Below are 15795 nucleotides of genomic sequence, written 5' to 3' on the forward strand. Positions count from 1 at the left end.
TGAGAGTTAACTCCTAGTCTTCAGTATTAGAAGCATCCCAGCCAAGTTTCCTGTTGAATTTTGAGCTTTGATCAATTATTTATCTCCTAAAAAGTCTCAAAATTTTTAACAATAATTTAAACCTTCCCTGAGGATAAGTGGATGCATCAATGAAGTGACCATTTATATATGAGTGTTATTTAGATACCTCAGTTTTTATTAAATGATGTTAAAACTAAAATATGTCTTTCTTTATTATAATGAGGTCTTTATTCATATTTCTGCTTTTGTCATATATTATTCTGAATCCAGAATTAATTCATTCTGTATTTAAATTTTGTGGTTATAATTGCAATTATTATTTATTAATTATTTAGGCAGCTTATAGTTGGGTCTAAGAGAGATGTTCATACTCACACCCACTAGAGAGTACCACGCAACAAAGGAGAAGCTAATAAAACAAAACACAGGGTTGCAAAATTTAGTCTTCTTTTTGGCTGTTATTTGCATTTCAATTTTCTTTAGGCTAAAAGAAACTAACATTCCAGCATCCATATACAGTAAAATAGTGTAAAATATATGACAAATAAGATAATTAATCATTCATTCAGTCAAAAAATATTTATTTGGAACCACTATCTGCCAGGCACCTTGAGTTCCAGAGTGCTGAAGGACATTTTGTATGGCATTGGAGAGGGAAAGTGGAATACAAGCATTTGGCAATGAGTTTTTTTAGGGATAAGATTATTAAAATTGTTGTTAGTTCATTACATAATTAAAAAAAAATTTCGGTCTAGTCTGTTGAATCCTAACCACGTTGCTTCTTGTTTTCTTTCATAATCTAGTGTAGAAGTGTCCAAGTAGAGTAAAGTTCTGAATATTTCACTTTCTAAGGATGCATTATTTCTTTGTTGTTTTTTTTGTAGATTGGATATTACACTGTGATTTTTTTATATATGGTGATAATGTTTACTTATTACTTGCAATGCACTGTTTCAGGAATAGTACCTTGTTTCTGCTTAGAGCAAATACATGGGCACTGTTACCTTCCCATTTACTAAGCAGAGAAATGAACTCACATTGATTGGTAAATGAATTAAGCCACTTAAACTATGCTAGAAACTAATAGAAAGGCATGAGTTCAAGGCCAAGTCAGCTCTGTCTCTACTATATAAATATTTCATTAATGCAAATGCTTCACTACTTTCAGAATTATAGTATAATACTCCATCAGCAAGCAAAAATACCTGAATTACAGGTGGCAAAGCTAATAGCTGTTCTTCTTGAGCACACAGATATACTTCATTTCCCAACAATGACCATGCATTAATCAATGGAATACAAGTGGAAATAAATCCCATTCCTTTGGCTGAATATTAACAGAAGTTCTAGGATATGAAAGCCATAGGATACAACCCTGAACCCCTGGTAACTTGATCCTTGATTGCTGGATGAGCAACTAATAAATATTTATCACAGTGAAGGCATTTTTGGCTCTATCTACTTGTTACCAAGACTTAGTCTATCTTCTCTACCAAGAGTTTCCATTGACAATAATTTCTAATTACCTGTTTCTTATCATAGTCCAGGTTGAGAAATTATTATTTGTGAGAATTATTATTCATTCCACCAGATGATCTAGATTTTCTTTTTATTTCTCTCTCTTTACATTTCATTATGTTGTCTGTTAAATTGCCCATGAATTGGTTTCAAATGCTTTGTGAAATGGGGCATAAAACAAATATGAAAAAAAGAAGGAAAGAAGGAAAAATTACAGAGGGCTAGAAGAATAGAAGTAATGATGTTTCATGGGGGTATAATTGGAAGATGCAAGAAGTACTGTGGGTTTGTTAGCCCAAACACCTTCCCAGCTCTGTTTTTAGCCTCTCTTTGGTTTAGGTCCATAAAAGCTAAAAAGTCCTTTACTCATGCTTCCTCAAAGCTACTGCTTCAAAAAGCATTGAATCAGAAACTGGAAACTGCTAGGTTTTTTGGGAAAGACTTTGCACTTTGGATGAAAAGCATGGATAAAACTGTAGTGCTCTTTCTCCTCTCTTCTTTCTTTATGCAAACTGTGATATCTGGATTTGGGACAACTCTCCTAGCGACTATGACATAAGAAATCTGAAGGACATATCAGAAAGCCCTGGAGATGTCACACTAACGTTACTGAACTGCTTAGTGCATCCTAGCAAACTCCTGCCTCAAGTCTTCTGTTGTGAGAAAAATAAATTTCTAATTTTCAGCTATTTTTTCCTCTGGGACTTTTTTTTCTTGCAGCTGAAAACCTTCATAATTGCATCCTAGCAAACTCCTGCCTCAAGTCTTCTGTTGTGAGAAAAATAAATTTCTAATTTTCAGCTATTTTTTCTTCTGGGACTTTTTTTTTTGCAGCTGAAAACCTTCATAATTGATTAAGGAATATTAAAGGAAAGACTAACCCTGAGAGGAAAGAATTAAGAAGTGATTGGTTGAAAAGGTAAAGAACAGGAAACTGTCAGGGTTGAGTCTATAAAGGACTATAAGGATAGTAGTGTGAAACAGTAGTGGTATTTTGGAGGGAGACAACTCTGGAGCATACTGATCTCAAGGTGCATATAGAAGTTCTGAGTGTAATAGTTAGGTGGTCATAAATAATTTTCAAGGGTAGGAGTAGCCTGTAGCTTTTACTTGGTAGTGAAAGTTGACTGGTGCCAATAGTCAAAATCTCTAGGGACAGTAATTCAGAGGAAAATAGGGAACACCCAGTGAGTGTAGATGAGAAGAAATTATTAGTACAAACAAGTAATAGAATATGAATATATATATATATATGGCAGCACTCCAAGATAGTAGGTTGGCCAATAATACAAAATTAAGTAGATAGCTTCAGAGACAAAATATGAATATGATGTCTCTTTTCACATGCTGGCCTTCCCTTATAATATGGCTCTCTAACCTGATCTTATGCTTAGTTTTCATTGGCCTCACACATTTGTCATGATCCCAGGTCTTCTCCTCAGTTAAGTAAAGCCTCAGCATTCTCTAAATTCATTATGTGAATACAGGCCATACTACACTACCAGTTGTTGTTTGATTAATTTATTAGTTTTCCTTTTAGATGATCACTAGAAATCATTTATCTTCTCCTTACATCAGAATCAGTTTCTATACTATTTATAACAAAGAGATAACCAATTGAAAAATTGGACAAGACACTTGAACAAGCACTTCATAACAGAAAAAAATAAACTTAGCAAGTACACATTTGAAATATCTGCAACTTCACCAATAATTAGAGAAGTTCATATTAAAACTGCAATGCATTATCATTACAAACTAATCAGATTTGCTATTGGTGAAAATGTAGAGTTACAGAAATTCATGGTGAAAGTATATGACCAATTGATATAAACCTTTGGAAAGTTGTCATTGTTGATCTGGATTTAACATATACCTACATTATATTCTAAAAATGCCAAATCTAAGCATGTAACTCAGCAGAGCCACAGGACTGGAAAAGGTCAGTTTTCATTCCAATCCCAAAGAAAGGCAATGCCAAAGAATGCTCAAACTACCGCACATTGCACTCGTCTCACATGCTAGTAAAGTAATGCTCAAAATTCTCCAAGCCAGGCTTCAGCAATATGTGAACTGTGAACTTCCAAATGTTCAAGCTGGTTTTAGAAAAGGCAGAGGAACCAGAGATCAAATTGCCAACATCCGCTGGATCATGGAAAAAGCAAGAGAGTTCCAGAAAAGCATCTATTTCTGCTTTATTGACTATGCCAAAGCCTTTGACTGTGTGGATCACAATAAACTATGGAAAATTCTGAAAGAGATGGGAATACCAGACCACCTGACCTGCCCCTTGAGAAACCTATATGCAGGTCAGGAAGCAACAGTTAGAACTGGACATGGAACAACAGACTGGTTCCAAATAGGAAAAGGAGTACATCAAGGCTGCATATTGTCACCCTGTTTATTTAACTTATATGCAGAGTACATCATGAGAAACGCTGGGCTGGAAGAAACACAAGCTGGAATCAAGGTTGCCGGGAGAAATACCAATAACCTCAGATATGCAGATGACACCAGCCTTATGGCAGAAAGTGAAGAGGAACTAAAAAGCCTCTTGATGAAAGTGTAAGAGGAGAGTGAAAGATTTGCCTTAAAGCTCAACATTCAGAAAACGAAGATCATGGCATCTGGTCCCATCACTTCATGGGAAATAGATGGGGAAACAGTGGAAACAGTGTCAGACTTTATTTTTGTGGGCTCCAAAATCACTGCAGATGGTGACTGCAGCCATGAAATTAAAAGACGCTTACTCCTTGGAAGGAAAGTTATGAGTAACCTAGATAGCATATTGAAAAGCAGAGACATTACTTTGCCAACAAAGGTCCGTCTAGTCAAGGCTATGGTTTTTCCAGTGGTAGTGTATGGATGTGAGAGTTAGACTGTGAAGAAAGCTGAGCATGGAAGAATTGATGCTTTTGAACTGTGGTGTTGGAGAAGACTCTTGAGAGTCCCTTGGACTGCAAGGAGATCCAACCAGTCCATTCTGAAGGAGATCAGTCCTGGGTGTTTTTGGAAGGAATGATGCTAAAGCTGAAACTCCAATACTTTGGCCACCTCATGCGAAGAATTGACTCATTGGAAAAGATCCTGATGCTGGGAGGGATTGGGGGCAGGAAGAGAAGGGGATGACAGAGGATGAGATGGCTGGATGGCATCACCGACTCTATGGACGTGAGTTTGGGTGAACTCCGGGAGTTGATGATGGACAAGGAGGCCTGGCTTGCTGCAATTCATGGGGTTGCAAAGAGTTGGACACGAATGAGTGACTGAACTGAACTGAACTGAATTAACAGAAATGGGTGTGAATGCATACCCAAAGAAATGTATAAGGATATAGATTTATAAGGTTAGAATAAAATTTATTGTAATGGCCCTCAAATGATTAGAATAAAAAAAATTAAATGATCTATTTCATATAATACAATAATATACTGAAATGAAAAGGAAAACACTCAAAACTGTTTGAACAAAAATGGATGAACTTCACAAATACATTTGTGAGCAAATAAAAAGACATAAAACAGTGTATGTTAATCCATTCATATGAAGTTCAAAGATGGACAAAACTAATATGTATATATTTATATACATGGAGGATTCTGAGTTTTATAAATGTTCTAGAAATTTCTTGATCTAGGTGATGGTTGTAAGAGTTCAGAATAACTCATCTACCCACTTATAATTTGTGATCTTTTTGGTATATATGTATTTCTTTAATATATTTTTCAAAAATTCTATCTCCCTCTTCTCTTTCATTTGAAGTTTCTACTTGAAAATCTACTAATGTTGGCTTTTATTAATCAGTTTTTGTTCCAACCATATTTATGGAAACTTTTCTTTTTTTTTCTTAATCTCACTTAGACATTCATAATAGTGACTCTTTAATGGCATTTTTCCACCTCAGATTTCCCAACTCTTTCTTGATTGACACCTTTAATTTTCTTTCTCTCTCTTCAGCTTTATCTTCATAGACCACCCAAGAGAGCTATGTAAATCTACATTTTAAATACTTTTTCTAAATCTTCATTGAGAATGAAGGGAATTGTCTAGCAAGAGTATAAATATCTGTTAGAATAATTTTGATAATGGATAAATTGAAGTCAGCTAGATCACCATTTCATTCCCATAGTATCCATCATTTCTGTACAGTTGCATTTATATGGAACTACTCATTCCTACCTTGCTTTCTATGACTGAAAACTCAATGAGAGTCTTACCTAGTAGGCAGTTACCACATTTTGTAAGTGAAAGAAAGCCTGCAAAATACTGAAAGAATGGTTTCAGCATCAAAGTAGTTGAATGGGAGTTACATATAATATGTAGTAAACAAGTTTATTTTGCTTTTTAATGAGAAATGAAAGAAAATGTATATTTAAGCCACTTTCTTAACTTCATGTTTGTTGAGGACAGTGGAAAGTGGGAAGTAACCACTATTTAATAGCAGAATATGTGCAATCTAATAGATAATTTCATAATCTTCATAATCAGCACCGCATTCATCAAGTGGGTTCTGTTATTCCAACTAACGCTTTTGAAAACAAAGACGCAGAAGAGTCAAGTAACTTGCCCAAGTTCATATAAAATTAACTGACCTAGCCAAGATTAGAACCTCAGACTGAGTGATTCCAAAACCCACCATCTTTCTTATCTACCTTCCTGCCTCATTTCTATGAAAGTTAATGAGACATGCATGTATAGTAAGGCGATCAGAGACTTCTAATTACTTACATAACATTTTAAAATATGGTATTTTATTGAACTATGTTTATTTTGGTGCTTAAGCTTTAATATCTAAATTAAGAAGACATCATCATTATATCTTTTGTAATGCACCACTTTCATATTTATCAAATCATTTGGAAGTTGTGGTTGGAAATTCCTAGAGACCACTGGTAATGGTGCTAAATTTCTTTTCATTAGTTCCATTCATTAGCTTCAATAGCTGAATATATTAACTAGATCTCACTTATGTATTAATCCCATAACTTACTAATGTTAAGAATGTAATTTGATTGTTAATATATATGGCTTTTTAAATATATGGCTTGATTGCTAAATCAAATAGAACACTTAAAGATTTTAAATACAAATTGTAACTGTTAAGTGTTTTCCCTCTTATTTTTTTCAAGCAAACATACTAAAACACTTTTTCACAAGACACATATAAAGAGTTACTGTTTCATAATAGTATACTGTGTAAATATTATTCAGTAGTATTTAAAGAAAATTACTCATTATAGGCAGTATAATGGCTTCCTTAAAGTAAACTGGGTAAAATCACATCTATGATAAACTTTTATTCTTCATCTCCCCTTCAGGTACATAGGGTTAATGAGCATAGATTATATTTAGAATGAGTTATATGATTATATTTAGAATGAATTAGAGTTATAACTATATTTAGAATATAGTTATATTTAGAATGGAATAACTGGAATGGCTCAATTCCAGTTGAGCTATTCCAAATCCTGAGAGATGATGCTGTGAAAGTGCTGCACTCAATATGCCAGCAAATTTGGAAAACTCAGCAGTGGCCACAGGACTGGAAAAGCTCAGTTTCATTCCAATCCCAAAGAAAGGCAATGCCAAAGAATGCTCAAACTACCGCACAATTGCACTCATCTCACACGCTAGTAATGTTCAAAATTCTCCAAGCCAGGCTTCAGCAATATGCGAACTGTGAACTTCCAAATGTTCAAGCTGGTTTTAGAAAAGGCAGAGGAACCAGAGATCAAATTGCCAACATCCGCTGGATCATGGAAAAAGCAAGAGAGTTCCAGAAAAGCATCTATTTCTGCTTTATTGACTATGCCAAAGCCTTTGACTGTGTGGATCACAATAAACTATGGAAAATTCTGAAAGAGATGGGAATATCAGACCACCTGACCTGCCTCTTGAGAAACCTATATGCAGGTCAGGAAGCAACAGTTAGAACTTGACATGGAACAACAGACTGGTTCCAAATAGGAAAAGGAGTTCGTCAAGGCTGTATATTGTCACCCTGTTTATTTAACTTATATGCAGAGTACATCATGAGAAACACTGGACTGGAAGAAACACAAGCTGGAATCAAGATTGCCGGGAGAAATATCAGTAACCTCAGATATGCAGATGTCACCACCCTTATGGCAGAAAGTGAAGAGGAACTAAAAAGCCTCTTGATGAAAGTGAAAGTGGAGAGTGAAAGATTTACCTTAAAGCTCAACATTCAGAAAACGAAGATCATGGCATCTGGTCCCATCACTTCATGGGAAATAGATGGGGAAACAGTATCAGACTTTATTTTTCTGGGCTCCAAAATCACTGCAGATGGTGACTGCAGCCATGAAATTAAAAGACGCTTACTCCTTGGAAGGAAAGTTAGGACCAACCTAGATAGCATATCCAAAAGCAGAGACATTAGTTTGCCAACAAAGTTTCGTCTAGTCAAGGCTATGGTTTTTCCTGTGGTCATGTATGGATGTGAGAGTTGGACTGTGAAGAAGGCTGAGCGCTGAAGAATTGATGCTTTTGAACTGTGGTGTTGGAGAAGACTCTTGAGAGTCCCTTGGACTGCAAGGAGATCCAACCAGTCCATTCTGAAGGAGATCAGCCCTGGGATTTCTTTAGAAAGAATGATGCTAAAGCAGAAACTCCAGTACTTTGGCCACCTCATGCGAAGAGTTGATTCATTGGAAAAGACTCTGATGCTGGGAGGGATTGGGGGCAAGAGGAGAAGGGGACAACAGAGGATGAGATGGCTGGATGGCATCACTGACTTGATGGATGTGAATCTCAGTGAACTCTGGGAGTTGGTGATGGACAGGGAGGCTTGGCATGTTGTGATTTATGGGGTCGCAAAGAGTTGGACATGACTGAGTGACTGATCTGATCTGATCTGATATTTAGAATGAGTTATAGAAACTCAACTCAGCACCAGAGTTGAGTTTCTAATAGTCCTAATATATAGTTACTATCCTAAGTATTGGCTACTTCTGCTGACTGAGCAGTTCTGTACCAATGACAACACTTAAGGAATCTCACCCATCCTGCTGATTAGAGGTAGACATTGAGAGAGCAGATGCTAATAAGGAGGTATGACCACAGAAGTAACAAAAGAGGTTTAAACAGAGATGCCTAAAGCTAAATATTCATATTTTAAAGTGTATTTAATAAACTTTAAATTTTAAAATATATGTATTAATACATATATATTAAATATATTTTAAAACATAAATATTTTACTTTAGGCAAATATATATATATGTATCATATGGGGCTTCCCTGGTGGCTCAGACAGTAAAGAGTCTGTCTGCAACATGGGAGACCTGGGTTTGATCCCTGGGAAGGGAAGATCTGGAGAGGGGAATGGCCACTCCAGTATTCTTGCCTGGAGAAATCCATGGACAGAGGAGCCTGGCAGGCTACAATCCATGGGGTTGCAAAGAGTCAGACACAACTGAGTGACTGACACTTTCACATATCATATATACACGTGTGTGTGTGTGTGTGTGTGTGTGTGTGTGTGCCGTGTGTGTGTATATAGATGTTCTGGACAAAGTGGGGAGGAAGAAATGGTGCACATACCTTTGCTTGTCCTGCTTTTGTGATGGCAGGTATATTAAAGAGCTGTCCGGTATAAAAATGCAGACCACTGAAAAGGATCACTGCAATAGAGTCACCTTCATTCTCAATTACTTCAAGGATATCCTCTAATCTCAATGTGTCTTCCCCCTAAAGTCGTGGTAGGCATAAATTACATAATATCCACAATGACAACTTTTCCGTTTATATTTCCCAATCCAAAAATCACTTGGGGATCTTTCTTATCATAAGAAAAAGCAAAGGTATTTTTTTCAAGTTAAGAGTCTTCAAAAATCTGGCAAGAACATTTGAACATGCTTTTTGTTATTAAGAAATGATAATACAATAGTAAAAAGTATTTTATAAAGTATAAGTTTTTGCAAAACTCTATTACCTGATTTTATTCTTCAGTTTTTCAATTAATCTTTACTATTTAGATACTTATAAATTATTTCATTTTTATTCCCATCCAATAAAATACCAGAAAAATAGGATATCCATAAAATATTAAATGTCAAAACTGATTTCTTGCAAATTAGTATTTTACTTATCAATCTAAAATCATTAATTTTTTCCAGATAAAAGACACATATACATCATCTGAGTGAAACTTAACCTAATATTTTCTATTAATTTAAGAGTAATATCTATTCCATACCAATCTGAAGGTAAAGATCCAAACACAAAGAAACTATCAATGAAATTCAATATTATCAAGGTTACTTTTCTCCCACAATTCAGTGATCAGTTAGTTTGTGAATACTGTGAATGATTTAATTTGGTCTTATAAACAACTTGAGTGAAAGGACTCTGCCAGATACAAATTATAAATTTGTAGCCTAATAATTCTCATCTATTTATGAAGTCTTCATGAATTTTCTACACTGCTCAATCTGACATGGTCAGTATTAATGGATTTTTCTTCAATTGTTTTTAATTTTGGTAACTCTTACTATTTGCCAATTACTGTGTCCCACATTAGGCATATATCATATGTATCACATATGTAATAATATGCTAATTTCTGCTAGTAGTCTGAGACTTGTTTGAAAAAATGATAATCTATAAAAATAAGAGTGGTAAATTGTACTGGTCAATCTACTTGAAGGGCAGGATAGAGATAAAGACATAGAGAACAAACTTGTGGACACGGTGGGGGAAGGAGAGGAGTTGAGTGAATAGCCCTGAAACATCCATTGCCATATGTAAAACAGATAGCTAGGAGAAGGTTGGTGTATAGCACAGGAAGTTCAACCTGGTGCTCTGTGATAACCTACAGAGGTGGGATGGGGGAGAGGTGAAAGGGAGGTTCAAGAAGGAGGGGGATATACGACTGATTCAAATTGTTGTATAGCAGACACCAACACAATATTGTAGGCAATTATCCTCCGGTTAAAAATAAATTTTAAATTAAAAAATAGTAATTCTAAGAAAAAAATTTAAGGTAAAATTAGTAACATGACAACCCCAACCTCTTTTTTTTTTTTTTTCCTGTAGAGGAAGCTAATACATTTTGTCCATTATAATTGTTTAAAAAAGTAAGGAAAGTGCTCTATATACTAATGCTTTATTCCTTTAAAGAATCAGTACTAAGAAAATGAGAAATTTATTTTCAATGATAAGATATGGTTCTGTTTCATGTTGACCTGCTTCAATCTAGTAATGCTAAAGAGTAGTCCCAAATATATGATTAAGTCATACAGCTCCACAACACTTATTACTTTAAAAAAAAAAAAAAAACTTGTGATGGCTATAGTCATTTTTACTAGAAATAAGCAATTTATATATAATATATGAAACATATCATTCCAAAGCTGTGAGAACTTTCTGTTCCATTAATAACATGTTGCCAAAAAGAAGTGAATAGAGTAGATCTTTAATTTCTCAAATTGGTTTTGGGTTGAAAGAAATAATTGTGCAAACATTGACTTGGGAGTGTCATACATACATGAAACCTAAAATTTATCCTGTGTGAATCTGTTGGTGCCAAGTCACACAAGCTGCAGGGTTTAGATATCAAAGCCTGTACAACTTAGCCTTACAGCTTTATTAATATAAAGGGCATAGTATTTTAGATCTTAAACATATGGTCAAGCCCAACTGTTTCCTTTGTAATCTGTTTAAATATAAAGAAATCTCAGAGATAAAGTAAGTAACACAAAGTCATGGGGATTTCCCTGGGGAGTAATAACGAGATTGTAAACCTAATTTCCTTCTGCTACACTAAGTCCCTTTCAATACCCCAGACTAAACTCAGAGGCAAACATTTGGTACTTAGATTAAGAGGGGCAAAAAGATAGGCATCATTCAACTTCAACAAATATAACTGATTTTTAATGTGATTTTAATGGCACCCACAGGCAATGGCATTTAAATTTGAAAATGATATATGCAAGTTGCTATCTCCTCCCATCCCACTGAAGAATATGGCAGACTCTAGTGGTATTGATAGGAAAATAGTTTGCTTATAATATGACAAGCCCTTGAAAAAATTAAAATAAATACACTTCTGAGTTAAGTTTCTATTTTAAGCAAAATGACCTAATAGTAACAGAGTATAGGTCTTTTATACTTTCTTGAAAGTTCCATTAAAGTAATGAAGATAATAAACTTTTGAAGAAAATGAAGAAAAAATCAATACTAAATAGAAGCATGATGAATATTTATTTCTCTTTCTTATATACCTCTCTTGGCTTTATAATCCGCATACTTTTCTCAATGTTAAGTCCATGAAGTTGAAGCTGTGACTCAACAGCATACTGGAAAAGAAAGATGATTTATTAAATCAAGTCCAGTTCACAGAAGTACATTAAAATATCTCAAAAAAAGATAATAAAATAACAATAAAAGCATATTATCATTTTAGATTCAAGGTCAAGGTTAAAAGTGACTAAACAGAATGTATCAGAGAAAAATTTAACATTATTTACATGCAGCAATCTGAACAGAAATATTATAGGGATAGAAACGAAGGGTCATTTATTCTTTAGAAATATGACATTTTTTGAGTAAGATATTTAATTAATCTAATTTGAGTCAAAACAGAGTTTAGAAAATAACCAAAGTGAGCAGTGAAGACTTGCTAGGCTTCAATACAGGATACAGAAATGGCTTGCCTTAAAAAGAGTAAGCTAGTGTAAGAAAAGGATAAAAAAAGTTCCCTTCATTGAGAGCCCCAGATGAAAATGGGAACCAGAAATTTTAGGGACCCTGAATTTTTTCAAGATAAATATTCTTGATCCTTTTTAGTAAGATCATGGCTATTAATTTGAATGATTAAATGCCTTGAAATTATAAGACATAGGCTAGAATACTTAAATAGTGATAATATAAAGATGGAAATTAAGTTTCTCTAATACTAAAACTGAAATATGCTTTTATCTGTGTTGGTGTCTGTAACAGTCAAATTTCTTATCAACTGAAATTGCAAAAAAAGTAGCATGGTTTTTTTCCTTGAACCACAAAAAATTCTTAAAGTCTTCAATGCATTTTTTAAATTAAAAACTACCAATAATTATGCTAGTGTGTTATGAAAGCAAATGGACAGATAAATGTTTATATTCCTACTTTAGGTAACTAAAGGGTTAAGTACTGGGGTGTGTATTGATTTAATTTCATAAAACCAAACAGCAACAAGAATTAATAAAACATTTATAACTGCACTTGATTTAGACCAGTGGTTTGTTCAGTGTCTTTAAAAAGACTAATAAATCAATGTTCCTACTCAATTCTTTCTTCCCTTAACACATGTTTTACTTGAACAAAAGAAATAAAGCTACAATCTATAAAAATGCATAAATCAAAAGCATTTGACAGATCTTTTTATTATAAGGATACTTAGAAAAGACTAGTGAATAAACATTCAGGTCAGGCAAATGACATGCTCCTTTAGGAAGAGTAGAAAGAATATAAATATCATTTGAAGAATCCTTACATGATCTGAAGGGAAGGCTTTGGCTTCTAGGAGAATTTTATACCGTTTGGGTGTAGGCTTGAAAAATGATAACTGCAATGAAATGGATTTATTGAGAAAAGCATTAATGTACAACATAGACATTTGTTCATTTTTATACCACACTTTAATTTTATAATCTCCAGCATTTTAAAGGAATTAATTAACTACACAGTTAGATGCCTATCAAAGGTACATTTTTCCAATTAGTGTTGTTTCCAATGAATTCTAAAAACAAGATATTTGCTCACTATGTTTATCAGTAGGAAAGCAAATTTGAGAGAAAAATGTGAATCAGATAAAAATGAATTCTCAAACTTCACTTAAATGCTAATTGAAAATTAATTGAAAATTGAAAATCTCAATGCACTTAATGGCAATTGCTCTGATACTGAAATATCATAGTCTATCTACTGCCACCTGGGAAGCCTATATGTATGTCTTATTCATAGCTGTAGATTTGGTTTCTAGTACATAATCTTTCTAAAGTTTTATGATTGTATGAAATCTAATTTTAAATCCAACTGAAAATTCCTTTGCCCTAATGAAACATTTGGGATTTCTAGATTCACCAGGGATAAGTAGCTCATGTGTTCAGTGGAGCCTTGTCATTTCTCCGTGCAGTTCTTGGAGAATACTGACAGACAATAATAACAATAAGGATGATTGCTATTGTTAATTGGATGTTGACCATTGGCCGGGGTGCTAAAACAATTTTCACACATTATCATGTTTTATATGTATGAGGTAGATATTATCATCCTCATTTTTTACAAAGGAAAAAATTAAAATTAGAAATGCCAATTGTTGTTTAGTTGCTAAGTTGTGTCTGACTCTTCTGCAACTGTAGCCCACCAGTTTCCTCTGTCCATGGGATTTCCCAGGCAAGTATATTGGAGTGGGTTGCCATTTCCTTGTCCAGGGGATATTCTTGACTCAGGGATCAAACTTATATCCCTTGCACTGCAGGTGATTCTTTATCACTGACCCACCTGGGAAACCCAGAAATGCCAATACCCTTGTCCAAAATCAAATAGGTATTTAAGTAATCTAGCTGGGAGCCAAACCAGAGTTGTCTAAACTGAAAGTCATGCAGTTTACCTTCATACTTAACATACTCCATAAGCACTTTCCTTCAGCCATGTTTAATAATCATGTCTGTATATTATAAAAATAAAACATCAGTATCTTAATAGTCCATCTTTGTCCTATAGACATGTTTTCAAAATCTCACTTAAAAATGAAATACAAAATTTTCATGACATTAGTTACTCTAGGCACCATATTTCAAACCAAGAATATATATTTTAAGGTATACATATTACCAAATTCTTAAAATGTAAGAAATACCTAAGCAGAGTGACTCAATGTTTGTTATTGTTGTTCAGTCAGTAAGTCATGTCTGACTCTTTGTGATATCTTGGACTGCAGCAGGCCAAGACTCTCTGTCCTTCACTGTCTCCTGGAGATTGAGCCATTTCATGTCCATTGAGTCGGTGATGCTGTCTAACCATCTCATTCTCCACTGCCCCCTTCTTCTCATGCCCTCAATCTCTCCCAGTAACAGGGTCTTTTTAAATCTACCCCCTAAAATCAATGTACAGAAATATAATATTCCATAGTCGAACCCCCTAAAACTCAGCATATTGGAAAACTGTCTTTCTGAAAAGATCACTGCTTGCTACCATTTTTACATCGTTATTTTGTGTGCTTGCCGCAATTTAGCTTTTTATCAACTGTGACTCTTATTCCTTATGTTCTAAGATAAGAGCTCAGTATTCTAAAGCTGTTTGTAAAGAGACAACTCTCCCATGATTATGAAGAAGCCATTCTAGCAGGGCCCAGCATTTCCTGGAATAATTGAAAATAATCTCACAATTTATTTTTAAGTAAGTAAAACTCCAAATCCTCATGAATTAAAGATAGAAAAAATCAGATTCTGTAAATGAGTGTATTCTAAACACTGGTGGGAAAGGAAGCTTACCAGTAGAAGATGTAAATTAACAGTCAAACCATTCATTAGGGCTATTTCTTTCTCATTGGCTCCTGAAAAATAAATATACAGTAATTTAGATTTTCCTGTTAGTTTTAAGGGTGCTTGGAAAAACAAAGTATCACCATTTCACCTTAATGTCTTTAGTGATAAGGGCATATTTGATGCGTCATCACAAAGAAGTGGAAGCTTTCCCACTTGACTAGTTTTATCAAACGATATTTGGACTCATATGCACATAGCTAGCTAAAAATACATTTTCTTTTTGACATAATAAATAATAACAACATAATAGTGAAGCATTTGCTTTCTCCTGTAAACTAAAAATGATCTATCCTATCATCAGCTAGGTTGCCAAATTCCCACAGAACACATTTTTGTGGTAAGTGCATCTCGAAGAGGAATCTAAAAAGAATTGAAGGCCAATCACATCTTTAAAGCTGGTTGTTTCTAACATTAAATTAATGCACCTTTAATAAAAGAAGGCAATGCTGCTAAACATAACTCACTGTTATTACAGTGAAATATACAGTAGTTCCTAAGACAAAAAAAAGCTAGTAGTTAAGTAAATGCTAAATAGCTCTGGGTTTTCTTTATTCACACTGATATGAGATAATTAATATAAATATGTATTGTTTGATGAAGAAAACATCAAAATTAAGATAACCACAACACAATCATAATCTGATCTAATTCCTATTAACAAGGGTTATACCACCAGAAACAGACCCAAAGAGAAAGCATACAG

General features: G+C 34.2%; 1 protein-coding gene across 2 annotated transcripts in view; it reads right to left on the minus strand.

The window, feature by feature from the left end:
* KYNU (kynureninase) overlaps positions 1-15795 on the minus strand; it is a 121262-nt gene that overhangs the window by 57894 nt on the left and 47573 nt on the right. For both annotated transcript variants that reach the window (XM_059874543.1, NM_001191308.3), the window contains 4 exons: positions 15039-15100; positions 13037-13108; positions 11787-11861; positions 9106-9252 (listed from right to left, as the gene is read on the minus strand). In XM_059874543.1, coding sequence (XP_059730526.1) covers positions 9106-9252; positions 11787-11861; positions 13037-13108; positions 15039-15100 — 356 coding nt within the window. The remainder of the gene's footprint in view (positions 1-9105; positions 9253-11786; positions 11862-13036; positions 13109-15038; positions 15101-15795) is intronic.

This window comes from Bos taurus, chromosome 2, assembly GCF_002263795.3.
Source record: "Bos taurus isolate L1 Dominette 01449 registration number 42190680 breed Hereford chromosome 2, ARS-UCD2.0, whole genome shotgun sequence".
Lineage (NCBI taxonomy): Eukaryota > Metazoa > Chordata > Mammalia > Artiodactyla > Bovidae > Bos > Bos taurus.